Source organism: Trachemys scripta, chromosome 9 (assembly GCF_013100865.1).
Source record: "Trachemys scripta elegans isolate TJP31775 chromosome 9, CAS_Tse_1.0, whole genome shotgun sequence".
NCBI lineage: Eukaryota > Metazoa > Chordata > Testudines > Emydidae > Trachemys > Trachemys scripta.
Window position 1 is genome coordinate 80,042,507 of NC_048306.1, and position 24,533 is coordinate 80,067,039.

Sequence of the window (24,533 nt, forward strand, 5' to 3'; positions counted from 1 at the left end):
GGGAGCCTTCTTATTTATTTTAACCTATTTTCAGAAAAGCTGGCTGGGAAGCATCCTGGGGGTTACAAGCAGTACATTATGAGAGATCAGAAGGTATCCCTTTTGGCCAATAAGGTCTCAGCTTGTTTCTCCTCAGAGATGTGATGGGATCAGAGGAGACAAATGGTGCATATCAAAGTTAGGCAGTGAAGTATCACATCATTCATACTGTTTACATAAAATCATGTAATTCGTGAGTAGCTTTTGCATATTGATAAATCTGGCAATGAATACTATTGTGTCTAATGACTTTTTATGCTCAGATTGTCAAGGCATCTGGTAACATGGTATATGTTAGACAACACATTCAGTTAAACTGCCAGCAGTGAACAGTGCAAAGAGCTGCAACCTCTGTACCTTCCATCTCCTCACAAGGAAAACCTTACCCAATATAGTCTAAGCTTTGTCCATCCATAGTTGGTTCAGTGTTTCACCAAGAGTAATTGTATGGTGGAATAGATTAGTAAGGGAGGTGGATGAAATACCCTCATGTCAGATAATCCTTAAATGAGTGAGTGCTTGAGTAGCCCTGTAAAATGCAGAGTATCTGAAGATTTGACCTCCAAGTGATCTTTTTAAAGTAATAGACTTATTTTCTGCAATCCTGTTTAGTATTATATATTGATTTTGTCAATACATTTCTGTATTTTGTGCAGTGGTAAATGCAGCCCATTCATTCTACAATGGTACAACAACTCTGCCAATCTCTGATGAAGACAGAACTCCCCGAAAAAGAATTAGCAAGACTTTAAATATGACTACAAGTCCTGAGGAAAAAAGAAAAATTATTGGTGACACGTTTGTGAAGGTAATCGCTTTATAGTTATTTTAGCATTTAAAAGGGACACTGTCAATTAAATATTTTTTTAAATGCAGTCTTACTCCACTCAAGAGAGACTTTCTCAGGCAATGTATGCTTCAGGACATCAGCTATCACGTGTGTTTTGGCATGTGGATGTTGGACATAGGTGAGGATAAAATGTAGGACATCTTGCTCCAGAGCCCAGGCCTCTAACACAAAACTTCAAGGAGAATCTGGTAGCTGAAGCAGAATTAGGTTTGCCACTGATCATAGTGTGTTGGTTACAAACAGTTGAGTAGATCTTCTATTCTGTCCACTATGCAGCTTAGTGGCTGACTCACGTATAAAGGCTAATATACATTGCACAAACTTTAAAAATAACATGCTTTTACCAAATGGCAAATGACTAACTTAATAGTTAATATCTTGATTTTGGTGTGTTTTTATAATGCATCAACTTGCAGCCATTTTAACTTCTGTTTTATCATTAATGATTCAGGGAGGATGTGTACCTGGCTAAGAAGCACTGTTACTATTAGTGGTAATTCAAGTGTTTAAAAATATATATTTATTTTTATTAATCATTCAGCTAAATACATAACAGACAAATGTGGTGCAGGAGTTTTGGCTTCCCCTTTTCAGGAATAGAGTATTATCACAAGCAATCTTCTTATTAATCAGTGTTGGTCTGAAGCAGAGGGGATTGCAATTCACTAGTCCTTTAAATATGTTTGCAAGATGATTTTGGATCCCTCAAGATCAATGTAAAACATTTATTTTTTCCCTCCATATTATAGATTGCCAATGAGGTAATTGGAGAAATGAATCTGAAACCTGAAGAGGTCTTTCTTGCTCAGGGAACCCTAAGACCTGATCTCATTGAAAGTGCTTCCCTTGTTGCAAGTGGCAAAGCTGAAGTAATAAAAACTCATCACAATGACACAGAGCTGATCAGAAAGCTGAGAGAAGAGGTAAATAAAAAATGAGAGTATCACATTTATTTTATTTTTGGTGTAACCCAAATCTGAAGTTAAATGTGAAAAAACAAATATTATGTATACCTTCCTATCAATAGAAATGTTGACACTAGGGAGGCTTTGTACAGAGCCCCGTGTGATGGGGCCCTATTTTGGTCAGGGCTTTTAGGTGTTACTGTAATATATATGTGGCTGTAATTAATTTACTGTTTATCTTTCTAACTTCCTGGTTCTCTTAAAGTAATTTTGGTGGGTTGAGTATTTGGGCAATACTGAATAGTTGGGGAAAATATTCACAAATTGTCAATTTGATGAATTTCAGCATGAATGATTTTGTTCAAAAATTCATATAAGAAATTTTGCTTTTCATCATTCTCCCATTTTAAAAATCGTTTCCCAAAAAGGGAGCAGAAACAATACCATGTGTTTTAGGTGGAAAGCTAATTTGGATAGGCTTCCCAAACAAGCTGGATCCATCCCGCCTTCAACTCACTAATCAATAGCCCGCCTGCATTCCCAGAGTTCAGCATGCTAACTTTCCAACAAGATCTGGACACTCTCTAAGGGAGCTTTAAGCAAAACCTGTGAATCCAACCCATACCTTTCCTGGCTTGTGAAAGAGAGTCATGGGGAATTGGTGCCATTCAGGCCTGAAACAGCCAACCCCTCATTCGAGAAGGAATCTTCCCTTCTCCTTCAAACACAATAATTCAAACAACTCTTAAAAAACTCAGCCTGGTTCTAGCCCAACTACAGCCAAGTGTCAAACCTTCCATTCTTGAGCAAGCTCATAGAGAAGCTAGCTGAAAGCCACTACTGGTTTATCTAATTGAAGCTATTATCCTAGACTAGCACAGTCTGGATTCAGGCCAGGACATGGAACTGAAACCGCTTTAGTAGTACTGATGGATGATCTGCTGTCAGTGGATAGAGCGTAGACATCCATTTTAATCCTCCTGGACTTCTCTGAAGCACTTGACAATGTCAACCATAAGATAGTATTCTTGTGCCTGAGAGAGGTAGGAGGGATCCAGGGTAATATACTAAAATGCTTGAATCCTTTCTGGAGGGACTTACCCAACAAATAGTGGTGGGAAATTGCACCTCCACTACTTAGACCCCTCACTTGTGGTGTCCGTAAAGTTAAGTTCTCTTTCACTGGTCCCATACAACATCTACATGCACCTACTAGATGAGCTGGTCAAACAACATGGATTAAGTGCCAAAAATATGCAGATGATACACAGCTTTACCTGTCCATCACCACATATGACTACAACTCTACCATCAAGATGGCCCAGGGCTTGGATGAAATTAGACCATGGATGAAGAACAGCTGGTTGAAGCTGAACCTGAGCAAGATAGAGATGATGCTGGTCGGCAGAGGAAAGCATTCTGAAGAGTTTCAACCACAGTGCAGTCTCCTAAGGTTGAACACACACACACCCAAAATTTGTCAATTCAGTCCATGGCTTAGGAGTGCTCCTGGATTCCTTATTGACACTAAGCACACTCTCAGCAGCATATTAGAGTAATGCTTAGTACCATCTGTTGGCTAGGAGACTCCATCCCATTCTGGCAAGTAGTGACCTGCCCTCAGTTACTCATGCCTTCATAACATCTCAGCTGGACTACAGCGATGCAATATACCTGCGCATGAAGCATTTGGTGCTTAGGAAACTCCAACTGACACAAAACATTACAGCACACCTCTGCAAAAGCTGGCTGCCATGAATGCATCACAGCCATTCTCCTCTTCCTATACAGTAGAACCTCAGCGTTACGAACACTTCAGAAATGGAGGTTGTTTGTAACTCTGAAATGTTCATAACGCTGAACAAAATGTGGTTCTTTTAAAAGTTTACAAATGAACATTGATTTAATACAGCTTTGAAACTTTACCATGCAGAAGAAAAATGCTGCTTTCCCTTTATTTTTTTTAGTAGTTTATGTTTAACACAGTACTGTAGTGTATTTGATTTTTTGTTCTTTTTTTTGTCTCTGCTGCTGCCTGATTTTGTGCTTCTGGTTCCAAATGAGGAGTGTGGTTAACTGGTCAGTTCATAACTCTGGGGTTTCTAACCCTGAGGTTCTACTGTACTGGCTTCTCATAGAATATTGAATCAAGTTCAAGGTCTTGGCACTTCACAAGATTCTTGATGGCCCGAGCCCAGGATATTAAAAGATCTTCTAAAGCTCTGGGATGACAACTACTCTTAACAAGTTCACTTCTCTGTTGCAATGGAGTTTTCTTTCATATATGAGCTTTACCCTTAAGGTAGAGACAGAGCTTTCTTGAGGCGTAACCCAAAACTGTAGAATGAATTCCCAAAGGAACTCAGAACCATCACAAACCTCACCACCTTACACTCCACATGCAAGAAGCAGTTCTTTAATCTTGCCCTCCCTAGCATAAACATATAGTAATGTGTGTGTGCACACTCATGCCCTTATTTATAATTTTAAAAATATTAAAACAAAACACTCCACTTCATATTAACCTAATTTCCTTCTTTGGCAGGGTTACTGGCCTACTGGGGAAGTAGATGTGATCAGTCTTGATTTTAGTAAGGCTTTTGACAGTCCCACATGACAGTTTCCTAAGAAAATTAGGGAAATGTGGTCTAGATTAAATTACTGTAAATTGGGTGCACAACTGGTTGAAAGACTGTACTCAAAGAGTAATTACCAATCGTTTGCTGTCAAACCGTGAGGGCATATCTAGTGGGGTCCTGCGGGGGTCAGTCTTGGGTCTGGTACTATTCAATATTTTTATTAAGGACTAGGATAATGGAGTGGAGAGTACACTTATACAATTTGCACATGACACCAAGCTGGGTGGGGTTGCTAGCACTTTGAAGGACACAGTTAGCATTCAAAATGTTCTTGACAAAATGGAGAATTGGTCTGAATTCAACAAGATGAAATTCAATAAAGACAAGTTCAAAGTACTTATGAAGGAAAAGTCAAATGCACAGCTACAAAACTGGCTAGGTGGTAGCACTGCTGAAAAGGATCTTGAAAGTTATAGTGAATCACAAATTGAATGAGTCGTCAATGTGATACAGTTGTGAAAAAGGCTATCAGGACTGTTGGATCTAAAACATGGGAAGTAATTGTCCCACTCTACTCAGCACTGGTGAGGCTTAAGCTGGAGTACTGTTTCCAGTTCTGGACACGACATTTTAAGAAAAATTGGAGAAAAGCCAGAGGAGAGCAACAAAAATGATACAAGGTTTAGAAAACCTGACCTATAAGGAAAGGTTAAAAAAAATGGGCATGCCTAATCTTGAGAAAAGAAGACTAAGGGGGGATCTTATCAGTCTTCCAGTATGTTAAGGGCTGATATAAAGAGGATGGTGAGCAATTGTTCTCCATGTCTGCTGAAGGTAGAGCAAGAAGTAATGGGCTTAATCTGCAGCAAAGGAGATTTAGGTGAGATATTAGGAGAAACTTTTAAACTATAAGGGCAGTTAAGCTCTGGAATAGGCTTCCAAGGGAGGTTGTGGAATCCACGTCATTGGAAGCTTTTAAAAGGCTGGACAGACAGTTGTCAGGGATGGTCTACATTTACTTGGTCCTGCCTTGGTGCAGGGGGCTGAACTCGATAACTTCTCATAGTCCCTTCCAGCTCCATATTTCTGTTGATTCCATACTCTTCTCCACCTGGGCAAAGGATAAGAGCACAAACACATGACAGATGTTAGTCATGTTGCTTAATGCATGACTGGAAGGTTCTCAGATACTATATTGATAAATGCAATATAAGAACTATAGAGAATAGGTGACTGACCACACCATACGTATAGTAAATAGTTGATGTGACTGGCCCATAACCTGAAATTTTGTCCGGCGTTTTTGGTGACTAATGAATGTATTTGAAGACTTCTGGGTTGGCTTGTGAATGATTGAACTGAAAAAGCGGCTACATTTGTATGGCTCATTCACAACGAATAATTTAACCATCTCTGACTAGAGGCATATCAAGTCTAGCAGCTGATGGAACAGTTATGTTTTTTTTTCTATCTTTGAAGCTAAATGTGTGGTGAAGATTCATTCTCATCCATTTTTCCTTCTTATTAAGCATTTTCTCAAAGCAATGTTCAGATGCACTCCTTCCTTTCTGCTTCAGTTATTAATCCCCAGTACTGGCACTTTTCACAGGACTAATTTGATTAAAACAACATTATCTGTCAACAGATGGTTGGAGTTATTACTAAGGTGCAATTTGAACATGGCAACTTGAATGTAAATTACTTTATTTTCTATGTAGGGTAGAGTAATAGAGCCACTGAAGGACTTCCACAAGGATGAAGTAAGAGTGCTAGGGAGAGAACTTGGTCTCCCAGAAGAGCTGGTCTCAAGGCATCCTTTCCCAGGTATGGGATTTAGGGTTAGTGTAATTCATTAAAGCCAAGGACTACAAGTGTCATTAATGTTTTTATTATAATCCCCAGAATAAGTTTTATATTTGAATATAAGAAAAATTCATCTCTATAATGTAGGGATGTAAAATGTTAACTGGTGAGCATTAGTCTTACCGACAAGTTTCAGAGTAACAGCCGTGTTAGTCTGTATCCGCAAAAAGAAGAACAGGAGTACTTGTGGCACCTTAGAGACTAACAAATTTATTAGAGCATAAGCTTTCGTGGACTACAGCCCACTTCTTCGGATGCATATAGAATGGAACATATAATGAGGAGATATATATACACACATACAGAGAGCATAAACAGGTGGGAGTTGTCTTACCAACTCTGAGAGGCCAATTAATTAAGAGAAAAAAAACTTTCGAAGTGATAATCAAGCTAGCCGAGAGTACAGACAGTGTGATAAGAAGTGTGAGAGTACTTACCTCTCCAGCGCATCATCAGAGATCTACAACCTATCCTGAAAGATGATCCTTTACTCTCACAGATCTTGGGAGACAGACCTGTCCTCGCTTACAGACAACCCCCCAACCTAAAGCAAATACTCACCAGCAACCACACATCACTGAACAAAACCACTAACCCAGGAACCTATCCTTGTAACAAACCCCGATGCCAACTCTGTCCACATATCTATTCAAGTGACATCATCATAGGACCTAATCACATCAGCCATACCATCAGGGGCTCGTTCACCTGCACATCTACCAATGTGATATATGCCATCATGTGCCAGCAATGCCCCTCTGCCATGTACATTGGCCAAACCGGACAGTCTCTACGCAAAAGAATTAATGGACACAAATCTGACATCAGGAATCAAAATACTCAAAAACCAGTGGGAGAACACTTTAACCTGTCTGGTCATTCAGTGACAGACCTGCGGGTGGCTATATTACAACAGAAAAACTTCAAAAACAGACTCCAACGAGAGACTGCAGAGCTAGAATTGATATGCAAACTAGACACAATCAACTCCGGTTTGAATAAGGACTGGGAATGGCTGAGCCATTACAAACGTTGACTCTATCTCCCCTTGTAAGTACTCTCACACTTCTTATCACACTGTCTGTACTCTCGGCTAGCTTGATTATCACTTCAAAAGTTTTTTTTCTCTTAATTAATTGGCCTCTCAGAGTTGGTAAGACAACTCCCACCTGTTTATGCTCTCTGTATGTGTGTATATATATCTCCTCATTATATGTTCCATTCTATATGCATCCGAAGAAGTGGGCTGTAGTCCACGAAAGCTTATGCTCTAATAAATTTGTTAGTCTCTAAGGTGCCACAAGTACTCCTGTTCTTTTAGTCTTACCGGTTAACCCGCCTTAACCGTTAACCACTGGGCTGGCCAGCCCCACATTAAGTCATGCATTAAGCCCCAGCCGTGATGCTTGGATGCAGTGGCGCCAGCCGTGCCTGCTGGCCAGCCCTTTAATTGGTTAACCGTTTAAACAAAATATTTTTAAATTGTTTACATGGTTAATTTTTTAAACGGTATTTATATCCCTACTACAATGTTGAGACAGAAACTTAGTATATCTACTATGGCTTTATATTCAAGCAAATTTTGTATTTTCTAGAGATGAAGCACCCCTTATAAGAGAGCCACTGTGCTGTTTATAGTGATGAAAGAAATATTAGTCCAGTAGCTTTTTTTTTTTATATGCTTTCTCTTTCAGCTCCATAGTGCAAAAACTCCATTAACAGTGAGATGTAACTGAATATTATTTGTACTGTCCAGCTTGGAACACTAATCTAAGTCATTCCTTCCCAGGACCAATTTATCTTTTGTAGAAATGAGGGGCTATAAGAGATAGCAACAGTTCTTGACCAGACAGCCTCAGAATTGTATTGTATTTTAGAAAACTGAACCCTGCTAAAAGGGATGTCACTGTTTTTAAAATATGCAAGGAACAAAAGTAGTCCTATAATTCTTGAAGTAGATAGTAGCTGGCAGGTGGCACAAATCAGCCTAGTAGCTGGCAGTTTGCACAGACCAGCCTATTAGTAGCACAAGCACTGTATAAAAGTATGAATTAGTTTAGGAGTACCACTGTCCTTTTATTACAAGAGATGTCATTAGGGCACTTCAAGCCAAATTACAAGCAATTTTGTGTTAATCAGCTTTTAAGGCCGTTCCACTGTCAGCATTATTCAGTGATGTGTTAGACTTGTAATTGTAATGTTTTTGTCAAATCTCCACAACTTTTGCATATAAGTTGTATAACAGGAGGTGGCAGTGGCAGCTGTCTCATCATTGCTGTAATCACAATCCTTTCTCTCTCTTGGTAGCAAAACATCAGAGACACTAACCACTGCCTGACAGAACCATACAATTTAGGATGTAGATAAATGATGTCTGAGTATACAAGTTAAGTAACAAAAATGCTGCTTCAGAACAGATACTGTATATTGTACAATCTTGGTAGAAATGTTGTTAAGCTAACTAATACTGTAGATATAATAGCAAAGTGAACAAACTATACTTAGTGATAAAGCTTTCTCTTCTAAGATTCTTATAATATATTTTAAATGTGACTGTTCAGTTGCACATTCTTTACTGTAATGCTGTTCTAACTTTGCATTTCAGGTCCTGGCCTAGCAATCAGAGTAATATGTGCTGAAGAACCTTATGTTTGCAAAGACTTCCCTGAAACTAACAACATTTTGAAAATAGTAGCAGATTTTTCTGCAAGTGTTAAAAAGGTAATTAAATATTATTGGAACTGAAGAAGGTGAGTTTTATGGGAACCAATAACATGAAAAAAATATGAAAACTAATTCCTTGGTGAATTACGGTGAGATTCATAGTATATTAAAATGTAACTGTTAAAAGTACTATTGCTGCTTTGTTTGAGAACTGCTGTTTGGTACTTAATTTGTGCGAACTTGAAGATTTTCTGTGTAGTCAGATAGCATTATTGGTGCTATAACAAAACTGCATTTAAATGTTGTCTTTTTAGAAAAAGAAAAGTTGATTGTGTACTACTCTACAGCAGCAGAATGAGTTGTTTAGCTAGAACAATCTAAAAATTACTATGCTAAGAGGACTTTTGAGACTGTTTCCAGCCATATAGTACTGGCAGAAAATAGCTGTGGTTCCTCAAAATAGTTGTAATCTTCTAGGTTTGCCTGCATGAACTATCATTGGGCAGCTAGATCATAATGTGAGAAATAAGGGTCTGATATACTTGTGAGATGTCATAAGCAGGAATTCTGAGCACCCAAGTAAATTAGTAGTGGATCATTTCCCTCTGTTCGCAGCCATTACCTTAATGATAACCTCAGCTGCATCTTTTTTCTAGCTGAAAAAGGCTACAAATTAGCTATCAGGAGTTGCACTAAGAGCAATGTGTTCATCACACCTGTCCATAAGTTGCTGAAGAATTACCTGAGCATGTGATACTTCTGATCACCAGTATAAGTGGAGTCCCAAGGTTATGTACAGATCTGCTTTCATTATGAGGATGCTGCATTGGGAAGAAATAGCATAAATAGAAACCTCAGTGAATGATACCTTTAGAGAACAAACCTAGAAAGTAAAATAAGTTAATCTGTTGCTTCTGGAGAGCTGTGACTCAAACCTGCTAAGTGTGTATGCATTCTGGTTACCATACCATACCATACCACAGACACTCATAGATTTGTACTGCTCTTCATAATGCTTAAACTTTGTTAAATGAAAACCATACTGCAAATTGCTTTACAATGAATAAAGCTATCATAAATGTAAAGTGAACATAAACATTTGGCTGCATAATCATTTAGAAGTTTTATCTGAATGTGTCTTTTTACAAAAATTATGAAAAAGTGATTTTCTGCCCCCTTGCACAGCCACACACTCTGTTACAAAGGGTCAAAGCATGCACAACTGAAGAGGACCAGGAGAAGCTGATGCAGATCACAAGCCTACATTCACTGAATGCCTTCTTGCTGCCAATCAAAACTGTGGGAGTGCAGGTTAGTGGAGTGGCTCTGTGGAGGTGTTGAAGATTGCTTATGCTGAATACAGAAGGCCGCAATATAGAATAATCAATAATTAATGCTGTAAGAAAAATAAAGAAAATACCATGGCCCAAGAAAATAAAATTAAAGAAGAATCCACAAAATATATCACTTTTATTTTTAACTTATTTTTGCTGGTGTGTGGGCCTTCCGGTAATCTTAGGTCCTCAGGAAGGTTATGTCAGGCCTTACAGAAGTGACTATCCAGTTGTCTGAGGTCCTTAAGATCCAATAACACCCATCAGATGCTGTGCCAAAAGACTCATACTGCCAATCCAACCCATTTATATGCTCATTGTAATTAAAAAGAATACCCAAAAAACAAGAGCATTGGCCCTAAACAGCTTACCTTTAAAACATATTTTTGTGAAAATAAAATTCGTTTTGTGGACAGTAGGAATACAATACAATATTGAAATCTCCAAAATATAGTTTATCATGTTGTTGACATGAAACTGCAAGGATTCTCTTGACATTGTTTTGTGACTGGGGGCGTACTGGCATCTCTGATTGTATCCATTCTAATTAGTTTTGTTGAGATCAAATTCACAAAGTACAATGACATGGTTGCTTGATTTAAATGGAAGTGTTTTCTGCATTTGCATTAGTATAGCAGTTATGGATATCCTTGTAAGTGCTCTTCTAATGCCAATGAGTTTTTAAAAATAAGTTATTTTTATTCACATTAATTTTTACTTATTACCAAAACAGAAGGGCAGACATAGCAAGCTAAATGCCTTCTTCCATTTTGATAGGCTGTTCTTAGAGTATTATGCATGGCAAGTTTCTTAAATTTAGTGGGAGGAGGTGAGCTTTGCTATATTTGGCAAATTTTTTGTTAAGCTCTGTTAGATGCATAGGGTGTGTTTTTAAGGTATTTTGTAGTTTTTTGGCATTTTTAATAGAATGAGCTTGAATTTTTAAAACAAGTGTCAAAGGTCTAATTTAACAGATGACAGTGCTGGAAGCTGAGACTGAAATGTTGTCTTTTAAATTCTCTGTAGAGTGCCACAATTTTGCTGAGTATTTGATATTTAAGTTCACTGTTCAGAAGCCCTTCCGGTACCCAGGAATTACAAGGCAAATTAAAGATGTAGGGTCTAGTTCTGCCCTCGGCTATCTATATCCATGCAGTCACATTGATTTCACTGGGCTTATAACCGTTAATCAAATGTTGATTTGTTGACTAAAATTTAGTTCTCTAACTTGATTTTTAACGGCTATAAAATAAATGGGAAAGTACTATATATTGTTTTGTTTAGGAGATATCAGTTCACTTTCTGTTACTTCGCAGGGTGACTGTCGCTCATATAGCTATGTATGTGGGATCTCCAGTAAAGATGCTCCACACTGGGAGTCTCTTATGTTCTTATCCAGGCTCATACCACGCATGTGCCACAACATTAACAGGTATACAGTCTCAATTTGGTAGGCAATTACCTTTCTTTTTGGCAATCTGTTTACTAATAATTCTTGTGCATAGAATGCAGAAATTAGACTAAAGTTTAGAAGCTGAGAACTGAAGGTAGCTAGTATAACTAAGTTTTCCTTTAAATGTTATCAAGTATCAGGGGGTAGCCGTGTTAGTCTGTATCTACAAAAACAACAAGGAGTCTGGTGGCACCTTAAAGACTAACAGATTTATTTGGGCATAAGCTTTCGTGAGTTAAAACCTCACTTCTTCGGATGCAACAAGCCAAGAGCTAACATTCTTAGCTAAGAATGTTCTTACTGATGGCTATTAGTGTCTCTTATGTATCCCNGGGACAATGTCTATGCCGACAGTCAAGAATTCTTCAAACTTCAGAAATGGATTAAAGCAGCTGCCAACATCAAGTAATCTAATTTTTCCTGAGGGGGGCAGCAACCTAAGAAAGTAGAAATTCAGTTTTATCAAATGCTATTTATTAAAGGTATATTCTGAATTAGACAATTGGAGCAAAAGAAGGTTATGTAGAACATTAAGTGCTGACTAAATAATAGAGGGGGAAATTATTTATTATTTGTACTCTGAAGTTGTCTAGTGGAGGTCCATTGTGCTAAGAAGATGGGCCCTGCCCTAAAGACAAGTATCAGGGGGTAGCCGTGTTAGTCTGTATCTACAAAAACAACAAGGAGTCTGGTGGCACCGAAGAAGTGAGGTTTTAACTCACGAAAGCTTATGCCCAAATAAATCTGTTAGTCTTTAAGGTGCCACCAGACTCCTTGTTGTTTTTTTAAATGTTATGGCCTTCATAAAATGTACTTTGAGATTTATTTGTAACCACTATCTAATGAATTCTGATGTGTAGTTATTCCAAAGATGCACAAACTTGAAATACACATCAATAAGTTTTCTCTCCTTTTGATGATCGCTTGATAAGACAAAATACAGTAAAACTTGTACAAGGCTCCATTCTTCTAGGCAACCTACTGTCTTGCATGGCTGCTACAAACAGTGAACAAATTTATTGGGCTGGGATTTAGAAGATCTCTTGAGTTGTCCTAACCCATCTGTCACTGAAATCACTTGTAAAACTCCCATTGACTAAAATAGGACTAGTGTTAGCAACACTAAGCAATCTGAATAATCCAACTTGTTCCACCTCTGTTAGAAAACTACCTCTGTTAAGTAGCCCTTTGAGTGTCTGAAGACATGTTTCTCTGTATAGTCTGAAACATTAAATCAATGATAAATAGATGGAATTAATCAGAAAGTGCCTATGGAAGATCTAGGTGCACATTACTATAGAAATCTATACAAGGCAATATAGCAGGTCTGCCATTCATGTTAATAGTTTAAATAGTGGTGGCTTGAAAGGAAAAAATGTCCTTTGGTTCTCCTCCCGTATATTATATTGTAATTAATCTGGTAGCACTGCATGTTGTTAATATTGCATGACACTTCCCATGATAAGATCCTGTTTTCAGTTTCTTATAATTTCATCCCAAACAAATAATGTTTGGGATGAAATCTTCCATGCCAGGTGTCTGCCTCAGGCTGTTTTTTTTTTTTGGGGGGGGGAGGCAAACGACTTCAGTCAACATGGTTCAGCCCTTTCCAAGAATGAGGGTAGGCAAAAATATGTTTTATCCATATTAAATTCTGGTGATCTCTATTTTGAAAAGCTCTAGCACACCTGTGCTTTGGTGCAGGGATTTGATATTTGGTAGCTGCTTTGCCTTTGTTTCAGGATGTGCCTTTTTTGCTGTCCCTGTGAAAATCTGCCCAAGTCTGGCCTTTAAAAAATCACAGTTTGCACATGCCCAGCTAAAATCTCTGAAAATTCCATACTCACTGAGCATGCTTGAGCCTCTTGCAGCTCTTAGCACTGGTCACACTGCATGCACCATCCCCAAAGTGCATGCTGTAGCGCAGGGCTACAGTGACAAATCTTGATTTTTTTCCCCATAATGGCTGCTCCTGGCTGGTGTGGGGCTAGGCCAGGGGTGGGCAAACTTTTTGGCCCGAGGGCCACATTGGGGTTGCGAAACTGTATGGCGGGCCGGGTAGGGAAAGCTGTGCCTCCCCAAACAGCCTGGCCCCGCCCCCTATCCGCCCCCCTCAAAACCCTTGACCTATCCAACCTCCCCTGCTCCTTGTCCCCTGACCGCCCCCTCCTGTGACCCCACCCCCTATCCAGCCCCCCCCCCGCTCCCTGTCCCCTTACTGCCCCGACCCCAATCCACACCCCTGCCCCTTGACAGCCTCCGTCCCCCCCCATCCCCTGACCGCGCCACTCATCCAGCCACCCCCTGCTCCCTGTCCCCTGACTGCCTCCCAAAACCCCGTGCCCCTTATCCAATACCCCCGCTCCCCACCCCCTTACCTTGCTGCTCAGAGTTGCAGGAGCTCGCTGCCGCCCGGCCAGAGCCAGTCATACCGCCCAGAGCGCTGGCGGCGCGTCGTGCTGAGGCAGCATGGGAGAGGGGACAGCAGGGGAGGGGCCGGGAGCTCAGGAGCTGGGCAGGATGTGGCCAATGGGCCGTAGTTTGCCCACCTCTGGGCTAGGCACTGGAACTGAGAGCAGAGAACCTATCTCTTCAGTGCTCTTAATGATCCCCCTATTGGCGTCCAGTCAGTGTGGAGGTAGAAGCCGTTTGATTCAAATGCAGGGGGAACAAGAGCTGGATCAGCGGTGAGGAAAACAAGTAAATTGGGATAAGGAGTTTGGTGAGACTGGGACTGGAGGAGGAGGGAGGAACTGACATAAACTGGCTGAGCAGGAAGACTGAAAGCTGGGGCTGGGGGTTGAAGGCTGAAACTAATTGGATAAGGAGGCTGGGACTGGAAGATTGGGAAAGACTGGGACTGGAATCTGGTGAGAGAAATGGGGGGGGGACTGGGAGCCAGTTTGTGGGGTGAGGGGGGAAGAAACTGAGATTGGGTGAGGAGCTGTGGTGAGACTGGGACTAGGAATCAGTAGGAGGGGATAGCGAGGAGCTCTGACAAGGAGCTAGAGTGCAGGTGGAAAGATGCAAGTGGCTCAGCAAACAGACTGGGACAAAGAGCCAAGGAGGGAGGAGACTAGAGCAAGGAGATGAGGAGGGTATTGTGCAGGGGATGCTAGGACAGAGCCAGGGGTATGGTGGGGAGATGGGTCAGATGAAATCATAGTGAGGGAACTGGGGTTGGTGGGACAAGGAGTTCAGGTGAGAGGGGGAGACCAGTCTCCTTTCCCAGAAAGTCCCAGGAACTAGGTGTGGGAAGGAGAGACTGGGACTCAGCTTTAAAGGGAGAGGAGGAAGTTGACTTTTGAGTAGTGTATCAAAATAGTCTTCCAACCTCAAAATTTCACAGATTTTAGTCTCTAACTAAAAAAATAGAATTGAGAGAATGCATGCTTGCCCATAATTTGAGTTTATTTGGACACAAGTGTGCTTGCATTTTATTTGTTTATGCCCACAAATTATATGCATTCACATTGGCATGCATGGATGCTTAGGTCTACATGTACATTCAAACAAAGCGTGTTTAAAAATTTAAATTAGAAATTGCTTTTAGCTAATTTAGCTCTGAAGTTTAGAACTATCCCATGAGGAAAGATTATTGCTGTGTGAATCTCTGAGCTAACCTAGTCATAAATATAGACTCTTGTTTGAGAGGGGTTTTTTACTTTTCAAGTCTGTTTGATATGGCAGATTTATGTTTAGTACTTCTTTGTTAGGCATGTCAAGAACATAAGTCCGCATTTACAGTATTAAACTATAACATATACTAAAGATGTATTAATTTGTCCTGTCCATCAGTCCTTTATCCTATATTTCACCTAACTCTAGAGCAAGGAAGAAAAAAGAGAGTCCATTGTACGTCCTAACTTATATAGTTTTGCCACTGAAATTTAAATTGTCACATACATTGTAAGTGGGAGTGTCTTTATAATCTGCAGTAGTGCAATCTCCCATTTCTTGTATGAGGGATTTGTTGTTCAGTTACTACAGACTATTTAATTAAAGTTTCTTCTCTATTCATGAATCTGAACAGCTTCATATCATATTTTTTGGTACAGTACAAAGTACAGTTAGATAAAAAGATGAAGATGAAGTGAATACACAGCTTGAATTCAGAAGATGAATTATTAATATAATAAGCCACCGGAGATTTATAAATAGCGATAGAGCCATGTATTCACAGGTTATTTCTCAAACTGTGAGGTTAGCCTCCTTAAGAAGGCTTTGATCTCTTTTAAAGGAGATTCCAGGAGAAGCAGAAAGAATGCAAATGCAAAATGCTTATTAAATATTATTGGAACAGTATGAACTTTCACTGTCATCAGTGGAAAAGTGAAAAACCCTCTAAGAAACATCAGTGAAAGAGCATTTTTGTTTAGTTGAAAGGAAAAAGCAAGCCTAGAGCTATTGGGACTGTATATAGGAAATCAAAATAAATAAAAGTAAATATCTTTTGAGTTCCAAAAATAAAAAATAAAAGGTACATCAGGTTTACTGAATATATCCAGTTGGATTGTCTTCTCTCTTTTTAAACTCAAGATAGTAGATAAGGGCCATGGTTAAAAATTCATACTCTGATAGTTTCTGGGTCTCATGTGCAACATTGCAACAATAAAGATACAATCTCCAAGCTACCTACTTAATTCTTTAGACATAAAATGTATTTTTCTACAATCTACTTTATCTTTCTAGAGTTGTCTATGTGTTCGGTCCACCAGTCAAAGAACCTCCTACAGATGTTACACCCACTTTCCTGACAACCGGAGTCCTCAGCACTTTACGGCAAGCTGATTTTGAGGCTCATAATATTCTCAGGGAGTCTGGTAAGTGCTTGGCCTGGATACATTAGCTTGTGCTTGTCGCAAAATGCTTGTAATTCTTAAATCAATATGTAGTTACAGATTTAGAGCCGGACTATCTAGAATTGTGCTGTGTATCTTCAAAAAATCACTACTTAATGTGGTGGTAGCCTTATTTTAAATCCTGAGATGAATGGCATGAATTGCTAGATGTTGTCCAAATAGAGTAAAGTTTAGAGGGTCTTTAACATTACTCTACAGAAATCACTTCAGAAAGTAATTTTCCGACACTACATAATGCCTGATTATGAATTCATCCTTTGTTTGTTGGGTAACAGTTTCTTCCTCTAGCACTTTCCATTTCTCTATGGAATTGTGTGCATGAATCACAATGTTATGAAATTACTTACGATGTTCTTACCATTTTCACTTGTAGTGATATTCATTCCTTAACCAAACATTAAATATTTGAGAGATGATTTAAAATATTAAACAATGGAAACCTCTGAATAAGTGTAGCCAGACCTGCTGAGAGCAAAAAAATTACGTGTCATCTGAAGTTTGAGATATTTCTTCAAGCTGAAAAGTAGTTGTTCCTAGATTTGTCTTCTTTGCGGGCTTGAGAAGCAAAAAATTAGTATGAAGAGATTGTTCAGTAGTGAAGACTAGGCTGAATGTGCTAAGAAGTTTTCAATTTCATCTCAAGAAGTTAGAATCAACTTGGTTAAAACAGAAAAGAATGACAGCTAGATAACTCCTAAATGGGCTTTCAAATAGAAGACTTCTAAATAAATTGCTAAATAATGATTTATATAGACAGGAGAATCATCTGTGTTTACCGGGAGTAAATGAACTGTGCAAAGAAAAACCTCCAGATTTCTTCCAAGATCATATTGTTTTGTGAGAACAAGAAAGCTCCTCAAGAATAAGCCAAACCTACAGAGATGCTCACACCATCTGCTACCAAGTTTTTTTTAATTTTAACTTTAAAATAAAAGGCTAAACTGCATTTGTAAAACCAACAATTGCAAGCCTATGCACAGTAACACTTTCAACACTTACCCCACTGAGAAAATGTTTAATGTCCTCTAATGCCTAAACTACCGACCAAGTCTGGGAATATGATAATGTATAGGTTCAGTTAACTTCTAATATAGCTCACTGCTTAGTTACATATCAGAACTTGAGAGGTTCATGGTAAGTGTATGAGAGACCATTAATCAAATTCACCTAAATATTTTTTTCTTCCATTTTCTGCAAATCAGGTTACTGAGGAATAAGACTTTGACTTCTTTTTGTTTGCAAAGTCAAAAATCCATTGAAACCCAAAAACCAACAGTAGCAAAACATAAAGGGTAACATTTTCAAAAGCACTTAAAAAAAGAACAACAGGAGTACTTGTGGCACCTTAGAGACTAACAAATTTATTAGAGGAAGAAAAATAAATTTATTATTCTTCGGAAGTGGGCTGTAGTCCACGAAAGCTTATGCTCTAATAAATTTGTTAGTCTCTAAGGTGCCACAAGTACTCCTGTTCTTCTTTTTGCGGATACAGACTAACACGGCTGCTACTCTGAAAAAAGCACTTAAATGACTTATGCTCTTATGTCCTATTGACTTTCAGTGTTTGTCACTTTTGAAAATGGGACATAGGCTTTTAAGTGACTTTGATGGGTCTGAATATGTTTAACAAAGATGAATTAAGAATTAAAAGACAAAATGTGACTGTAAATCATTTAAGATCATGATAATGTGATTACACGCCTTTATGACAGTGTATATCTTGCCTATGTTAACATAGTTGTTAAACAAATCTTACCAGTCTGATTCACTAATCGCAAGCACTTACTCAGATGATAAATTCTTGGAGAAAAGCCAATTTCAGATTGTCTCTACTCAAGGAATGTAAATCTGAGAAACTGCAAAATCTTTCAATGAATTGGTGTGAAAAACCATTACGTTTTCACGGTGAGAGATTTGCGCTCAATCTAAGCGTTTATCTAAGAGATGGATAAGAGGTGACTTGATCAGGGACAATGAGTACCTAAATGGAAAGAAGAGATATTAATGGTTTCTCTTTGATTTAGCAGACAAAGGCATTACAAGAACCTTTGGCTGGAAGTTGAAGCTAGATTAATTGAAATTGGAAATAAGGTGTACAAAGAACCATTGTAACCCTTTGCCAAGGGATGAAGTGGCTTCTCAGTTTTTCAAGATTGGGTGTCTTGCTAAAAGATACATCTCTTGTTCATTCAGAAGTTAAGCTTGATGTAGGAATTACTAAGTGGCATTCTGTGGCCTGTGTTATACAAGTCAAACTGGATAAGGCCCCTCTGGCCCAATGAATCCCAAGGACAGAATGGAGAGCTTAACAATTTATTCACATCTTTATGTAGTTCTGTCTATCTATCTACCAATACAGAATTGTTTCCTACTCTTTGTTTTCTAGAGTTTTGTCCAGTCTAGTCCTAAATGATGTTGTTCAATTGATGGTCCCTATTTGTATTCCACTGTGCTCCGTGCAAATGAGATCAGAAGAATTTTGCTAGCAGTGTCCATTTGTCCATGCCTATGCTCATCACCTTATGTTTCAGACCAAGGGTATACAGGGTGGCGCAGACTAACAGCATCCCCTGTTCCTTTCTGCAGCCTCATGATCTCAGATGGAACCCTTCAGTTTCCACTGTTATTTCTTCAGCGTTTTCCTGTAAATAATGTAAATAAATTTGATATATTTAGATAGCTTTTAATGTTTAGCTAGTTAGATTAAATAAGGAGTTGGGGTGTCCTTCCCTTTGCTCCCCATGGGGCAACTATTATGCCCAACATCTCAGGATTCAAAAACTGTATTTCCTGCCCCTGGACTTTCCTGGTCAGTGACAACTATCAGAAATGTCTCTACTGCCTCAGAGTAGCTCATGTCTCTTTGACGTGTGCTATTCGCCAATCCTTCCCCAGCTGAACTCACCAAGCATGTGACTACAGACATAGGAAATTTCATATTGATTGTGTAATGAGGCCCCAGTCTGACCCTAGCACAGTGGATCTCAACCTACTTACCATTGTGGGCCGCATATGCATCTCTCTGTGTTATGTGGGCTGCATCCACACAATGTATATACTACCGGTATGGCCCTGAGGATGATACATGGGCCACAGCTGTGTGCTGATTGGGCCACAAGCGGGCCGCAGGTTGAGGACCACTGCCCTAGCAGGTAGACCTCCCTGTAAAATGAAATGTACCTAGAAGTGCATTTCACAGTGTTAACCTCTGACACAGGGGTTGATCAGAGCCAAGGAAACCTCCTCACAGGCACCAGGAGGGTAGGAAATCTTCTAATAAAGGAAGAAAGAAATCCTCTTCCAAAGGGAAGACTTCTTCCTCACCATAATCGAAGCCAGTGAGGCTCTGCACTCTGGAATGGGAAGCTCAAAAGCTCATAAGGGGCAAGGTATTGACCTACAAGTTCCAAAGAGCAAAACTGCCTTCAAACCAGTACCAACAGCAGGAACGGGACTGACCAAAGATAAACACCCAGAGTCCCTGAACTAGGGGTCCCATTGCAATCTGATAAAGAGATGTTGACATCCATGGGCCTGGCTAGAAACCAGCTCTTATATAAAGGAATAGGAGTCTGCACCCCCATGTGTCTGGGCACATATACAGTATTCCTGATGATATCTTCATCCTCCTGGACCCAACTGCTCCCCTACCTGATCCTTGCAAAAGGTCCAGGAATGGCACAAGAGAGAAAGCTGCACTCCTGTATCTTCTACCGCCCTTAGAACTTGAGCCTAATTTCACTCAGAAATCAAATGTTATTTTGGGAGTATTGTCTTCCGCACCAGGACAGGATGTTAGCCCAAAGAGAGGGTCCAGTGTCTCCTAGGATTCCTCATGGCCTTATAAAACAGGGTACCTTCTTCATGACTGATGGTGCCTTATGCCAGGGGAACCTCCCCAACAGACGTTTGACCCCCTCTCACTGGTCTTTCTGGGGACCATGGGATCCATACATGCATTATCCTGAATCTACATGCCCATCAGGAATCACATCATCTTTTCCCTCCCAGAGAGGCACCTCAACTTCAAGAACCACTGGAGGAGGAAGAACTGGAACTGACAGTAATCCTGGTTCCAACTGGAATATCATGATCATCCCCTTATGAGGTAGTTGTGCTAGCCTCCTCTTCTCCACCTGATGATTTCAGGCAGTTTCAGGACCTGTTCGGAGGGTTGCATACACATTCCAGATTCCATTGGAGGAAGTGCAAGAGACCCCTCACAAACTTCTGGACATTCTACAGATTGCAAGGCCTATCAAATGATGCTTCCCATTAATGAGGCCATCTTAGAGCCAGCTAAGATTGCCTGGTGTATCCAGTCAACTTATTTAATCATCTGATTGTGTTCCCTATTGCTGTGGTTAATTCATATGTAATCAGTGTGTGATGAATAGGTTACGATTTAGTAATGGGTATTTTTAGTAAAAGTCATGGACAGGTCACGGGCAATAAACAAAAATTCATGGCCCATGACCTGTCCATGACTGATACCATAAATATCCCTGACTAAATCTTAGCGGGGACTGGGGGAAGAGGGAGCCCCAGGGGACCCATTGCTGGCGGAGGGTTGGGGCCAGTGGCACCAGCTGACGGGGGCTGCTGAGCAGCAACTGCTCCAGCCGCCCCTTGCCACTTCTTGGCCGCCCCACGACCACTGTTGAGGGCCACCGAACAGTGGCTGCTCTAGCCACCTCTGGGACCGCTGCTCAGGTGGTCCCTGGGACCAGCCGCATTGGCTGCTGCTCAGGCAGTCCCCTGAGCCAGCTGCCCGGGGCTGCCCAAGCAGCGGTCACTGTGGCTGGCCCCAGGGCCACTCAAGCAGCAGCCATTGTGGCTGTCTGCGGGGCTGCCCAAATGGCTGGCTGCAGAGCCACACTAGCAATGGCTGGTGTGGCTGTCCCCAGGGCCAGCTGCTTGTGCGGCTCTGTGGTCCACTCCTTCCGATAAAGAGACTGACCATTCACATCGCCTCAGGGGGAAAGTTTTCTCCTCAATCACCTCAGTACTGGGGAAAGCATTTTTATTCAAAATATTTCCTCATCCACAAAAAGAAAGGGGGAGGATAGAGACTCATCCTAGATCACCACTGAGTGTTGACTCAGACGACTGGCTCACAGCTTTTGATCTGAAGGATGCCTACTTCCATATAAACATCCCACCCCTTGTAGGTCTGAACCACCAGCAGTACCAGATATTACCCTTTGGCCTTGAAATAGCATCAAGAGTACTTACGAAAGTGCTGTCAGTAGTGGCAGCTCACTCTGGCGCCACAGTTCATCAGTCTTCCCCAACCTCAACAATTCTCTAGTGATAGAGAGATCTCAGCTGGAGGTATAGAGAGCAGCCTCCTCCCTGCTCTTTGCTAGGACTTTGTGTAAACAGAGATGTCCCACACAGACTATAGAGTTTATTGGAGCAACACTGAACTCTATTGGTGTCAAGGTATATCTTCCTCAAGACAGATTGCAGTCCATAAAAGATCTGGTCTCCCAGCTCAGACTGAGCCCATCGATGTCAGTCTATTTGTGCCTCATCCCCCGAGGGCACGTGGCTTCCTGCACCTGTGTGATGCCCTTGATGAGGCTCTGCCTTTGTTGCCTGCAGCCTTGGCTTTCAACAGTGTATGCCAGGGGTTCTCAAACTGGGAGTCGGGACCCCTTGGGGTCGCAAGGTTATGGGGGGGTTGCGAGCTGTCAGCCTCCACCCCAAACCTTGCTTTGCCCCCAGCATTTATAATGGTGTTAAATATATTTTAAAAGGTCTTTTTAATTTATAAGGGGGGAGGTCGCACTCAGAGGCTTGCTATGTGAAAGGGGTCACCAGCAGAAAAATTTGAGAGCCACTGGTGTATGCAGTGTATGGGCAAGTTAGACTCGTTCCCTCACAGAGTGAGATTCTCTAGCCTGATGGGGCAACAAGGAGCAAATGGATGCTCCTCTGCTTTCGTCCCCCACCTGAGAAAACATTGATCATATATGCTTCCCTGCTGTAGTGGGATGCCCATCCAAAAGAGCATACAGCGCAAGGGACATGGACTGCCCAAGAGCACAGGATGCACATATAAACCTCCTAGAATTGCAAGCAGTCTGTAAGGCCTGCAAACAATTCCTACCACTCTTGTAAACCCACCACATTCCAGTGATACATTTCACTACACGACAACAGTTTTCTACATCAGTAAACAAGGGGGAGCAAGATCTATCCCTCTCTGCATGGAAGCTGTTAATCAGAGTGATCTGGTGACTAACTAATCGACTTTGCTAGTAAAAATCTTCCGGTCTCAGGCGCATGGAGCACATGCATGCTCTTGGTGGAATATACAAGGTAAGTAACCTCTCTTTGCAAGGCTTCCACTACTACTCTTTGACTACTGTTTCACAACACTACTTGGAAGCTCTTCCTGATATTCAATCTGAATTTTCCCTTCTTTGTAATATTTTTCAGTTACCCCTGCTAGAAGGAAGAAACCCTCCCTGAGCTCACTGCCAGATTTGTCATATCTCCTCTTATCTGATACTGAAAAATAGGAGGAGCGGTGCTTGGATAATACCCCCAATATGCATAATTTGCACTGAAAGTCAGGCATTTGTATGAATGAGTTCTGCATTCCCTGTTTTATGTAAAAAGGGCTCCTACCATATTTGGCAATACTGGTAGTTTAAATGTATAGATAATTAATATTGTATGAAAGTATGATCACGATGATCCTTTACAGGGGCAACATGATCCTTTGGGGGGGAGGTCTCAAAACTATAGCTCAAAAAACTTCTTGTCCATTTCAATATATTTCATTGTATATTGTGTTGTCTGTCTACAGTATGAAAGTGATAAAAAGGTTTATTCCTCACCATGCATATCTTATGCATAATTTGGAGTAAAACAATCTGTTTAGGACAACATGGTTAATATCTAGCTTTTATCACCATTTTACTTAAGGTTATGCCGGAAAAATCAGCCAGATGCCAGTAATTTTGACACCATTGCATTTTGACCGAGACCCCCTACAGAAACAACCTTCCTGCCAGAGATCTGTGGTTATTCGAACCTTTATCACTAGTGACTTCATGACAGGCATTGCAGCAACTCCTGGCAATGAGATCCCAGAAGAGGTAATTGTTGCTATTTATTTATTTATTTATTTATTTATAATTCTTTTTGGAGTGAGCTGGTACCCAAGATAATTTTCATATTGTCTGTTTTTTGGGTGATTTATAACTTAAAACTTTAAGATAACTTTTGTAAGTGTTATGTAATACTTGACTCCTGTTTACTATTTTGATTTGGAAGTGTACTTTACCTAAAGGGAACCCTGCCATAGAATAAGCCCATAAGGATGTTGTGACAGGTTGGTAAAACAAGGCAACAATCGTCAAAAATCACACTACTTAAGAATATTCACCAAAACTTTCAAGCCTTTGAGGGTCTAGAATTAGGTGCTTGCTTCCATAGTTAGAAGCAGCCCAACTTTCAAAAGTCATTGATTTCAGTGGGAGTTGTGGTTTGCTCAGCACTTCAAAAAAACTGACTAGTTATATTGAGGTGCTTACACAGGTTTGGGAGCCCAACCGTAGGCACTTGTTTTGCTAATTTTGGCCATTCCCACCATTCTCATGTACTTTGAAGCTTTGAAAAAAACATGATATGTGTAAAGAATGGTATAAATCTGACCTTTTGAGTTTCTTGGGTTTACTATTTTTCATTGTCTCAGTCCTAAATTCACACTGTTTTTTTAAGTCTGTGTTTGGAAATTATTCCTGCATAGGTCAGAGTAGTATAAATACGTATGATTATAAATTCTTTGACTTGGCTCAAGGAAGTCTGATGTCATAGATTTTAAAAATATAGATAGTTAAAATGTAAACATAATATATGAAACCATTCCAGTGTGCACACATGGGATCTTCATTTTAACTGGGAGTTTAAATTTCTAATTTTACATCTTAAATGCATGTTTTGTGCTATAAAGTTTTGGTGTCTCATA

The 24,533-nt window shown here is 40.3% G+C and overlaps 1 protein-coding gene across 1 annotated transcript in view; it reads left to right on the forward strand.

Moving 5' to 3' along the window:
* GMPS (guanine monophosphate synthase) overlaps positions 1 to 24,533 on the forward strand; it is a 63,293-nt gene that overhangs the window by 34,420 nt on the left and 4,340 nt on the right. The window contains exons 8-15 of the mRNA XM_034780744.1: positions 696 to 847; positions 1,639 to 1,812; positions 6,092 to 6,197; positions 8,842 to 8,957; positions 10,086 to 10,211; positions 11,551 to 11,666; positions 16,380 to 16,510; positions 23,489 to 23,661. Coding sequence (XP_034636635.1) covers positions 696 to 847; positions 1,639 to 1,812; positions 6,092 to 6,197; positions 8,842 to 8,957; positions 10,086 to 10,211; positions 11,551 to 11,666; positions 16,380 to 16,510; positions 23,489 to 23,661 — 1,094 coding nt within the window. The remainder of the gene's footprint in view (positions 1 to 695; positions 848 to 1,638; positions 1,813 to 6,091; positions 6,198 to 8,841; positions 8,958 to 10,085; positions 10,212 to 11,550; positions 11,667 to 16,379; positions 16,511 to 23,488; positions 23,662 to 24,533) is intronic.